This window comes from Thamnophis sirtalis, unplaced genomic scaffold (assembly GCF_051295495.1).
Source record: "Thamnophis sirtalis isolate CommonGarterSnake01/CBP01778 unplaced genomic scaffold, rThaSir2_p1.2 scaffold_2, whole genome shotgun sequence".
Classification (NCBI taxonomy): Eukaryota; Metazoa; Chordata; class Lepidosauria; order Squamata; family Natricidae; genus Thamnophis; species Thamnophis sirtalis.
In genome coordinates, this window is record NW_028261382.1 from 20240151 (window position 1) to 20252380 (window position 12230).

The following is a 12230-nucleotide window of genomic DNA, read 5'->3' on the forward strand; positions in this document are numbered from 1 at the left end:
AAACGGCCTCACATTTATGACGACTAGTATCCCAGGATCACGCAATCCCCCTTCGCAACCCTCTGACAAGCAAAGTCAATGGGGAAGCCAGATGCATTTAACAACTGGGTTACTAACTTAACATCTGCAGTGACTCACTTAACAGCAGTGGCAAGAAAAGTTGTGAAATGGAGTAAAACTCACTTAACAACTGTCTCACTTAGCAACAGAAATTTTGGGCTCAATTGTAGTTACCTTTGCATGACGAGGAAGAAAACACAACAGTCATAAATACATACAGAATCCATTTTTATTTAACTTAATCATGTAGTACTGTAACTACTAGAAAAAAGCAGGGTAAGAGAACCTAAAGGAGCTTCAGCATCAGCCATTCAAAATAGACAAAGGTTCTTTTTTTTTCTCTCATAATGTAAAGCAGTGGTTCCCAAACTTGGCAACTTTAAGACTTGTGGACTTCAACTGGCTGGAGAATTCTGGGAGTTGAAGTCCACAAGTCTTAAAGTTGCCAAGTTTGGGAACCACTGATGTAAAGAATCCAGAGTATATCGCAACAGGAATAAATTCTTACAACAGAATATACAAAAACATTGATCTTTTTTCCCCCATCATCTACTGATTCATTTTAATATAAACACAGGAATTTCTTTAGGAATAATTTATACACAGCAAGTCTTCCTGTAATAAATTGGCATGTTATTTTATTTGGGTTTTTTAATTTTTTTAAAAAAAGTTTATATTTTAAACAAGGTTAAGTTGGAAAATCTATTTGTAAATGCATTCAGTTCCTTAGCACTTTCAAGTCGTTGTGTGTTTGTGTGTGTGTGTGTTTGTGTGCTGGTGGGGTGGGGAGGACAAGGGTGTCGTTTTGAAGCGGGTTTTATTTATACTTATATTGAACTGTATTCTCCCAGAGGTAAGGAGATGTCTGGCCGATCCTTTCTTTACAAACCTCACTGGTTTAGAAAACAGAAAATTCATAAACAACAACAACAAAGAAGTAACAAAACCACTCAAAATCATTTGGGCAGAGGGGAAGGAGATCTTACTTCTGAGATTAAAAAATAGATATCGTCTTCAGACTTTTTGTTTTTAAATAATTACAATAAATAGGGACATTTCAAAGAAAATGGTCTTTTAAAAGAAAGCTTGAAAGTTGTTAAATATGTACATAAATCGTGCAGACACTCTCCAAAGTCACCTATTATTATTATTTTTTCCACAGAAGGGAGAAAGAACGGGTGGGCAGAAAATTATCTTTCTAGGCAGCGAATTAAATTGCAGAAGTTACATTTTCATCAAGTCACTGAGGAGGAAATTAGGTTTGTTTCTTTCGACCTAAGTAACAACAAAGCAATTATCCAAGCAGAGTTCCAGTCCCAAACACATTCTCCCTGGAAGCCCATCTCCTCTGCATTCGGTATTCATGTAATTCCAAGAAAAAATAGGTTTAAGACGGATGCTTACAGAGACTGCTTAACAGCAGCAGTGCTCCATCCGTTTTCTTAACCAGTAAGGTTTTTGCTCTCTCTCTCTCTCTCTCCCTCCCTCCCTCAACTTGCTATCGAAACACAGTAAATGTGAAAATGATGGATGGATGGATCCCATCTATCCAGAGCTCTCTGGAAGTCTGGGTTACTGAAGATACAGAACACAATCTGGACATGGGGTGCCCACAGGGCAATACACGAGTTGTGATTCAGAAGTGGCCTTTACCGTTGACATCGGTATCCTGAAAAAGGCAAAAAAGGAAAAACCACACACACTGAAAAGTGTCCTTAAATCATTGTTAGCATTTATAAACTACTATACACTCTCTCTCTCTCTCTCCACACACACACACACACACACACACACACACACAGACACACAGACAGTATATATGTAACATAAGCTACTCTAATCTTGCAAAATGTATTGAAATATGTCATTTGTTTCTGTAAACCAAATCTTTTGTCAACTGACTACCCGTAATCTACTGGACTAAACAGCCCCAATGAAAAATGCTAATGGTTTGGTAGTGGATAGGAAGAATACAGAATTCAAAGCTGACAATTACACACACACACACACACAAACACTCATGTATGTGTGCAACAAAGCTGCCTGGAACTTGTGTAACGGTGATGGCCAGAGGGACGTAATCTATCCCTTTCAAATTCTCCAAAATACATGGATGGAGGGCATTTCTTCCCTAGTCTCCAATGGGGAGTTACCTTCCATTACCTTAGAAAAATCTGCTAACTTGGTTGCTCTAGATTCATGTGGAGATTTGGCTCAGGGTCAACATGTTTAGAAGCAGCAGCAGCAGCCAGTAGGAAGTTCTGCTTAGTGTTATTTGATTACACATCAGAAATGCTCCAGAACTAATATCAATGGAACATCTAGAACTCCAGAACTAGACTTCAGCCTTGCAAGTTCCAAATTAGTTGGGGTTCCTGGCCACAAATGTTCTCGTAATTGTAAGCACGCTCAACTTCAGTCAACCTGTGTTTTTGCAGGCTGGCACTTCTGCCCCATAACTTGTGTTTTCTTGACCTTGTGGATCTTAAAACCTACGAGAAGTGATGTTAAACGTTTCAACTTGGAACCAACCGGTCCTTCAAAACAGGAGTCATAATTTGTTAAACAAAGCCCATGACACGTTCTGTATCTTCAGGACCTCCAGGAAAAGAAAGCTCATCCTGAAAAGAGCATGCTCTTTTCGGTAGATCCAACGCCACGAACCGCAGTGGATCAAATCCTTAGCCCTAAGTCAGGTGTTCCAAATATCCCAGCCATGGAACAGGGAAGGGAGAGCCAATTTCCCCAGCTCTGATCTTCCTGGGATGGGAGAGGAATGTAACCATTCTCTACACCGAGCAATTTTGCGTGATCGGCCAAAGGAGGTCAGACCTTCCCCACTGAGAAAGAAATTAGGGAGTGGCCAAGATTAGACCAGAGCTGGGGTCACCAACATGGCACCTCTTGACTTAAAACAAGAATATATGTAATTTTTTTAAAAAAAATATTAAATGGTTCGTCTTTTTTGCAAAATCTGATGATCTTATATGGGATTTGGGCAAAGTTGCCAAAGATAACTTTTTTTAAAAAAAAATGGGAATGGTGTGGTGGTGGTTATGGTGCCTGGAAAAGTTGCTGACCCCTCTGCCCCAAGATGCATAAATGAATACCTGAACAGACAACGGGAAAACATCTTGGACGAACTTAAATAAAAGTCACAATGAAACGTCGCCAACTACTGGAATGGAATTTTGTTTAAACAATATAACTATATCAAACATTATACCAACAACAGGAGTGTCATTCATATACCCAACAGATTGTACTAAACAACCCTCCGCATTTCCCAGAGATCTAAGCAGCGGTTCCTACCTTGCAACCAGTCCTGGGAATCAACTGTCTTGGTAGCACCGAAGAGGCGCGTTGGTGCTAACCAAGTTAAATCTTCACTTTAGGCGGGACCCTCCTCGGAGGAAGCCGCGCCGTAGGCAGAGGAGGAAGCTAAACTGGAAACCTGCCTTCTCAAAGGCTCTGCTTCATTCTGACATCAAAATTTAAATCAACAGCAGGTAGCAGTTCTATTTTGACATAGCAGACCTCGCTTGGAAACCAAATCGCGTCCTGCACATCACGGAGGTAACCAAGGAACTCAGGCCGTTCTTTGCAGGAAAGGCCATCTCAGAATGAATAATTGTGGGTGTTTCTTTTAAATGCAGGGAGATTAAAATTTAACAAACATCATTGGGTAGCATCCACGCAAAGGTTCTAAAAACCAAACATTGACCCCTGACAGGATGATTGGAAGGCAACTACCCAGCTATTGATAATTCAAAAGGAAAAGGGACTGGAAGTAAAATTGCAGACATGGTACTCTGTAAAGCAGCCTTCCAAAAATCTTCTGATTTTAGAGCTCCCATAATCCTTAGCCAGGACAACTATTGGTTACCCCCTGTTGCCCTACCTCCAGAGTATTATATACAAAGGTGTAAAAATAGGCAATCCACTCAAACAGAGCTGGGTCTTTCCTTATGAAAAGGGAAAAGTCAGAACTAGTCTTGATTTCATATGGATGCTGTAGAGAATATGGTTGAAGAGAACACCTTCTCCTCATAATGCAAGACCTCAAGATCACCCAATGTGATTGAATAGTAACAGATCCAAGCCCCATCTGGTCCTGCTATGGAAAGTGGTTTACAGAGGACTCAACGGCTTAAACAAGGGAAGTCCTTCCTTTAGATGTGTTGGACTACAATTTCCTGCACACTCAAGCTAAGCACCCCTAGGTACACAACAGGTGTACCTGTCAGCATTGCTTCCCCATTGCAAACTGGAAATGCGGTTACGTCCAAGTACTGGGAGATCTGGGTTGGGAGGGGAGCATACGTTTGAATGAAGAACTTCAAACAGATGAACCCTGGTTGGGCTTCGGAAAGCTCTTTTCAGACTTTTGTGAATGAATGGAATAAGTTGCCCAACTTTCTGATCTGCTTGGTGAAGCCAATTCGGTTCTACACTTTAATCGTGACGTCCAGCGACTGAGGTTGTATCGTTTCAATCCAAACCCATCCAGAAACTAAAATAAATTCTACCATCTCTTAAAAACCCTGCAGAAAATTGCAGCCTTGTGCCCAATATCAAGCCAACACATTTTTTTTGACATGCATAGACAATATGGGTTCACTATCAACAGAAAGACGGTATGGAAGGAAAAAAAAAGGCAGATAGATAATGCCATTGGGGCCACACACTAAAAGATTGCAATAACAAAACAAAACAAAATCTGTGGAAACCAACATGGGTATTTAAAAAGATGAATGCAGAACAGTATGGTAGAATTGAGGTGATTTGATTGAGGTGAGCCCACCTGTTACATAGGCCTACTTGTTTAATCACACAACTGCCTTCCTTCTGAATACTTATGAAATGTATGTCCCAATGGGCACTGCAATGTTAGTTATCTTTCCTAATATTTTAAGCCACCTACGTATAACTAAAAGTAATAACACGGACAGTTTAGTAGGGGAAATTCTCTTAAACCAGTTGAAAGATCTGAAGATCTAAACAGGAGATTAGTATGTGCAAGAGAAGAGAGGCCACCACTGAACTCACACACACACCCACACACCTGAAAGGACAGAAGGACATCAAGCAAAGAATAGCCAGGATCTGCTCCCTACCAAAACCCATTTTAGAATCAAGCATGGCCTTAGATCTCTCTAGAGGCCAACTGGTGGATATTGACACAATTGAGTTTTGTATCATCTAGTGGAGCATGGCACAATTCAGATGCAGCAAGCAAGTCATCCTTCAACCTGGAGTCTCCAGATGTGCTAAGAATGCACACCTCAAATTCAGGCCGAGAATCCAGATTCAACCCATGACTCCAAACTGGGGAAGACAATTACAAGCTCTGTGAGTATGAATGGTGGCCAGAATGGAGAACCACCTCCTGACTGGCAGATCAGTTAAGACCAGGACTCGTCACCTGACAGTTTGGGAAGTTCAGGGGAAACAATACAAGCTGCCCACAACTTTTCAGCTGCAAACAGGCATCATGTCTTTTGTGTTCCTACCAGCTCATTCCTCCCTCCAATCCTACAATAAGGTGGTTTTAAGAAACCCCATTTCATTGATCTGCCAGAGCAATAAAGGTCTACTTCGTGTCAGGTAGCTATCACTTGGTTCCAAGATCTCTTTCAGGGTTTGGAGGCACCTGGAGAACTTCCAAAGGATTAGACCTCCTTCTCCACGTCCACATTGTGACTAGGACCTAACCAACCTGTTAACGCTCCCCATTGTTAAACCTTACTTCTTCCCCAGCAGATAATCCAGTTTGACCCCACCACATGGTACTCCTGGGGTTTTCACCTGCCTCTTCTTTTTAACTAGAGGGACAGCAGCTTTTTATTCTTACTGAAAACCAAGTGAAAACTGCTTTCAATCCACAACACACCACAGAGACAAAAGCATTTGTGAGTGTAAAGCAGCAACAACTTTCTTCTCCAAGGGATTGTGTGTATGTGTGTTCAGCAGTGACCGCCTTCTCTAAAAACCCAGAGGATGTGTTTTGTATAACAAATGAGGTCACCAGTATTCAACAGTATATTGTCGGCTGCTGAGAAAACGTGAGATGTATATTTTTTATATATACACACCAAAAAAAAAAAAAAGAGTGAGGTAGATAAAATGTTTGAAAAACAAAATAAAAACTGTCCCGTCATAAACTCAGAAAAAACAAAACAAACCCTTATTTCAGTATTTAAAAATGTATTATGGGGCACTTCTACAGTGATTTAAACTGAGAGCACAAAAAAATAAAATAAATAAAAAGAATCCTACATAGAATACTTTTTTCTTTTTTTTTCTTTTCTTTTTTCTCGAAAAAAGGGGGAAATAGTTAACTACGGGGGAGGCGAAAAGATGGTCAGGACTGAAGCTACACAAGCAAAAAAGAAAGGAAAGAAAGAAAGCACTACAAACATAACTTTTATCTCCAGTCACAATCTAGCAGTTTATATTTTAATTCTTTGTTCTTACTCAAACACAAAACCCCCAGCCAAAATATATATATATATTTTAAAAGGAGAGGAATCAATATTTCCAACCCAGAACAAACCTTCATCTGCTGCCAGATTTTGCTTTTTTTTGGTTTAATCAGTGCTAATACAGAATTTCCATGTCGGACTACAGTTGGATTAAGCCAGTATCAACAACCTCTTGAGTTCTCCTCTTTTTCAACCAAACCCCTTGCAACAACCTTAATTCGGTTTCACCTCTTATCACCTCTCCAAAACTTCTATCCACCCCTTTTTCCTTTTTTTTGGGGGGGGGGGATGCAGAAGTGGCCAAAGACACCTGGAAATCAGAGGAAAAGTTGAGCCACCTTGCAAAATCACCACTGGCATGAAGCATGAGACGCCATGTTATTCCTAGGATGGAAAGGTTGATGCTTGGAAAGACAAGGCTGCACCCAGCCGTTCACCTAGATCGGATGTACTTCAGGATGTTGTGGTGGGCTGTGAGAGGCAACCTGCGCATGAAAGGGCCAACGGGAAGGAGGGCGAGGCAATGCCGCACTGCTAAGAACAGAAGGACATGCTAAACCAAAAATGAACTACAACAACTTTGACCCATGGACTTCAACTCCCAGAATTCCCGAGGCAGCCCTGAATGAGAATTCCATGCTGGCTCAGGAATTCTGGGAGTTGAAGTCCACAAGTATTAAAGTTGCCAAGTTTGAAGACCTCTGCATTAAATAGTTATTTTTTTTGTTTTTTTGTGTGTGACCCGAGTCTCCATCCTACCTCGTACTGTAACAGACCTGGGTATGCGCCAAGAGATGGTTCAAAAGGGCATAATACATAACTGGGCATGAACATCGATTGGCAACGTACTTTTCCTGTCAGCCCCACAAAGCGTGCTTTAACCCAGTATAGATACATTTCAAAGCAAAAAAACCGAAAGGAGAAGACAGAAGAGGAGAGAAAGAAAGCAAAAAATACCCAAAACAAAAACAAAACCAGGAAAATATTTCAAAGGTGTTAAAACCATCGATGGCAAATCGCGAATCCAGGTACGGCGGTTCGGGAAAAGAGGTGGCAGGATGAAGGTGAAAAGGTCCAAGTTTATATATAGTACAAAGCATGAGGGAAGAAATCCATCGGAAATGGAAGGAAGGGAAGTGGGGAGCGGGGAAGTTGGGGGGGGGGGGGGAAAGAGGGTTGACCTGAAGATTTTTTTTTCTTTTTCATAGATTAAATCCACAAAGATAAAGAACAAAAAAATAGCAGCTTTTTTTTCTGTACAGACATATAGATGAGTATCTGAACTGTAAAAAAGTTATAAAAGTGACACAAAAAGACAAATGTGTATGCAAATGAGCCATGGTCTAACATAGAACTGCAAGACCCCTTGAAGTCTTAATAATAGGGGGGGGGGAGTCATCAAAGAGTCAGAGGCCTGAATCTGGTTTAATTGCCCATTCTTCTCCTGTGTGTTTTTTTTTAGTGTTTCTCTAAGGTTTTTTTTTTTTTTCATTTAACTTTTCCCCCCCTTGCAAGCCTGCCAAAGTCCAGAAGAAACAACTCATGGCAACGCTTCCTGTTTTGTCTGTCTGCATTTCCATTCTGGGACGGCCAGGTTTTTCCCTCCTTCGTTGCTCTGATCCTCAATGCCAGTTGTATCCAGGAGGAGCGGGCAGGGTTGCTAACTCAACCCCATCCCTTATGTTCTCCACCGTGTTTCTTTTTTATTTAAAAAAAAAAAAGAGAACAGCTTTTTTCTTTTGTCCAGTCAAAAAATAATAATAATAATTTTTTTTGTTAAGCTTTTCTAAAAATGCCAGTGTACGATAGATATGGGAGTGTAATTGGTCTGTATTTTGTTTCAACGGGGCGTGTAATGAAAAAAAACCCCAAAACGAAATAAAACAAAAACAAGGAAAATCCCTAAAAGAAAATTATCTCTCTCTCTCTCTCTCTTTTTTTTTTTTTGGCAAAGTTTGGCAGCGCTGGAAAAAGTTATGACCCTTCCGTCTTTTGTGTGATCCTAGAAAGTTTTAAGGAATCATATAGTAAAAAAAAAACCAGTCTTTTTCTCTCTCTCTCTCTTTCTCTCTCTTTTGTAACAACCCAGGCAGGGAAGGGAAGTAGGAGAGCTGATTGGCCAGTTGTTTTCTCGGATGTAAAATTTTAAGAAACAGGAAAAAAAATAGTGTCATCGAGTTGAATACAGACATGTTTCCCATCATGAAGCAGAAAGAAAGGAGAGGAGGAAAATGGAGACACACATCAGATTTCTCAAGTTTGTTTGTCTTTTTTCTGTTGCTATTAAGTGTTAATATTCAAAGTTTTTAGAAGGCGGACTGTGCCTCCTGACTTTTAAGAAGGCTGACTTTGCCCCACATGTACGGAGAGTTCTGTTGCTCGAAACGATCTCCTGCTTGCATATTGAAACAAAACAAAAAAGAGGAAAAAAAAAAAAACAAGTGTCATTTCGACTACGAAATCGAAGAGTAGGATTCTCCTGTGTGCAGTTAATGACAGTTCTTGAAGATCCACTGAGGTACAGTCGGCTTTTGAATATATTGTTATTTTCTCGCTTGCGCTCTCTCTCTCTCTCTCTCCTTCCTCCCAGCTCAACCCCTTCAGATGCACGAGCCGCATTATTTCTGCATTTGCAAACAAAAAACAAAAAAAAATCGAAAACAAAAGAAAAAAAACCCAATAACCTGTTTTCTCAAGGTCAGCAGGCTGAAGACTGGGGTAAAGGCAAGGCCCGTTCGTTCTTGCGTCCCCCGTTCATGTGGGCGTAGGACTGCCTCTCCTCAAAGCTGGCCCGGAGGACCATGACGCCTGGGCCATTCTCGGCTTTGTGTCCTGAGTGTTTGTCAGAAGGCTGGAGGGTAGAGGAAGGGTCTAAAGGAATGCTCTCCATGTTCTCTGTCTCCAGGTCAAGCTCCTCCGTGTCGGGAGGCTTGTTCTCGTCGCTGTAGAAGAAGGAGACCTCTTTGAAGGCTGGGTCCAGCTCGTCCTTGATGCTGCCGATGATCTCCAGGAAAGAAGGGCGCATCTTGGGGTTGTACTGCCAGCACATGCGCATCAGTTCGAAGCTGGGAAGAGAAGAGAGCAGACATGGTCTCATTCGAGAAGGACTTTAGCTATTGATCAGCCCAAAAAATATCCCAAAGGTGCTTTTTTTCCCAAGAGGCCACGGGACTTTCTGCTCTTTCTTTGAAGGTGTTTCGCTTCTCCATCCAAGAATCTTCTTCAGCTTCTTGAATGAGAAGCGAAACGCCTTCAAAAGAAAAAACAAGAAAGTCCCGTGGCCTCTTGAAATAAAGCACCTTTGGGACGACCGAGACCTGGATGGCTGAGAATCTCCATAGACCTCAGGAACAGATGTTTGCTTCTAGGACACTTAAAGAGGCATTTCAAGAGACAGCATGCAAGTAGGGAAACACCTTTGCTTTGGGGTGGGGAAAGCCAAGACACGGAGTCACACCTTTAAAGACAAAAAAGGGATTGTTAAAGTTGATGTTGTGACCCACCAGTGGAGCTGGTGGCAGACTCTGACAGTGAGGAGGTTGGGGAGGAACCTGGACCAGTCATGGAGTCTGGGGAAGGCTCTGATGATGTGTCGGAGGCAGAGAGGGGGCCAGGTCCGTCTGACAGTTATCAGCTGTCTTCAGAGTCGGAGATCAGTGGGGCAGAAGAACAGCTGGAGCCTGTTCCCAATGTGCGCATGCACAGAGTGGCCAGACAAGAAGGGAACAGCTAAGGAACAAGAGCCGACTCGGGAGTAAAGGCACAGGTGGATGGTGAAAGGGAATAAAGAGGAGCGAAAGGGGAGGGGAGTTTGCGGGAAACAATTAGTTCAATTCATTAGGGTGAAGGTCTGTTCCTGACTTCTTGCCAAGTAATTGCTGCTACAATGTGGCATTTGAAAGGTATCAGCCTGGCAGCTCGCCAAGCCTGATAAAGGCCAGAAGTCATTTTTTTCAGTGCGGTCGTCACTTTGAATGGCCATTAAACAAACTGTTGTAAGTCGAGGACTACCTGTACAATGAAGGAATTAAAAATACACATTCCCCAATTTTTGCTTAATGCTGCCCTCCGTGTCTTAAACACAAAACCAGAGGTGGGATTCAGCCGGATTGGACCAGTTTGCTGGAACTGGTAGTGGAAATCGCGGGAGAGCCGACTCCCACGCCCCGACTGTACGCATGCGCTCACATTTGCGAACTGGTAGGGAAAGTAAGTGAATACCAACCCCGCACAAAACCAGGCTCCAGAGATGCTGGGTTTTATTTCCTCTTCCTCTTTCATTTGCAAAGGGTCAGCCGGCGCAGCTAAGCAAGAAATCTGCCCCAGATCTAACGAGCCAAGATCCATTTCACTGACTTCACACCCGTCGTTTCCCCAGCTGCCTCTTTGTCTAAAAACAACCAGCTGGGACCAAGGATGGGGATAGCGGCAGCGGCTCTTTGCCCAGCTGCCTGAAGGGAAGTGCTGAGGAGATACCACAAAGAGGCCAGCGGGACACATGTGCCAGCAAGCCCATGCGACCCTTCCTTTGAGGCCATTCCACCAGCTTGCCATAAAAGGAAGTTTCCCTCAGCTGGTGGGAGTGAGGAGGCCTTGTTGACACGGCCCTGGAAACCAAAGGCTCTTCCAGAAATGGGAGGCAGAGAGGGAGACGGTTGGTAGAGCGAGGGGAGCTACAGGATCACGAGGGAGGAATGGAAAGGCTTCTCTGACGGCACCTTCCTTTGGCACGCAGTGACGTTTGCAATCAGGAGCAACAACTCAGCTGCTGCCCTTTGAGTTCCACCCGAAAGGGCCACAACCCCCTCCGTCTCGATGTCTTTCTCCCTCCCTCCTGCCATCTCTCCCTGTGTCTCTCTCCCTCCCTCTGATTCTCTCTCTGTCTCCCTCTCTATGTCTCTCCCTCCCACCCTGTCTCTCTTTTTTCCTCTCCCTCCCACCCTCTCTCCTCCTCCCTCCCTGTGTCTCTCCCCTTCTCCCTCCCTGTGTCTTTCTCTCTCCCTCTGATTCTCTCTCTGTCTCCCTCTCTATGTCTCTCCCTCCCTCCCACCCTGTCTCTCTTTTTTCCTCTCCCTCCCACCCTCTCTCCTCCTCCCTCCCTGTGTCTCTCCCCTTCTCCCTCCCTGTGTCTCTCTCCCTCCCTCTGATTCTCTCTCTGTCTCCCTCTCTATGTCTCTCCCTCCCTCCCACCCTGTCTCTCTTTTTTCCTCTCCCTCCCACCCTCTCTCCTCCTCCCTCCCTGTGTCTCTCCCCTTCTCCCTCCCTGTGTCTCTCTCCCTCCCTCTGATTCTCTCTGTCTCCCTCTCTATGTCTCTCCCTCCCTCCCACCCTGTCTCTCTTTTTTCCTCTCCCTCCCACCCTCTCTCCTCCTCCCTCCCTGTGTCTCTCCCCTTCTCCCTCCCTGTGTCTTTCTCTCTCCCACCCTCCCACTCGCTCCTTCTTTTTCCCTCTCTTCCTCTCTGTCTCTCTCCCACCCTCTCTCTCTTTTCTCTCCCTCCCTCCCACCCTCTCCCCTCCCTGTTTCTCTCTCCATCTCCCTCCCCTCTGTGTCTCTCCCCCTCCCCCTCTGTGTTTCTCCTTCCCTCTCCATCTTTCGGCCTCCCCCCTCTCTCTCCCTTCCTGTGTCTTTCTCCCTCTCACCCTCTCCCTCACTCCCTCTTTTTCCTTCTCTCCCACTCTGTGTCC

General features: G+C 43.7%; 1 protein-coding gene across 4 annotated transcripts in view; it reads right to left on the minus strand.

Moving 5' to 3' along the window:
• Positions 1–271: 271 nt before the first annotated feature.
• The window catches only part of IGF1R (insulin like growth factor 1 receptor), a 226318-nt gene continuing 214359 nt past the window's right edge, over positions 272–12230 (minus strand). For all 4 annotated transcript variants that reach the window (XM_087704370.1, XM_087704369.1, XM_087704368.1 and 1 more), the window contains one exon: positions 272–9610. In XM_087704370.1, the coding sequence (XP_087560496.1) occupies positions 9244–9610 (367 nt within the window). In that variant the 3' untranslated portion in view covers positions 272–9243. The remainder of the gene's footprint in view (positions 9611–12230) is intronic.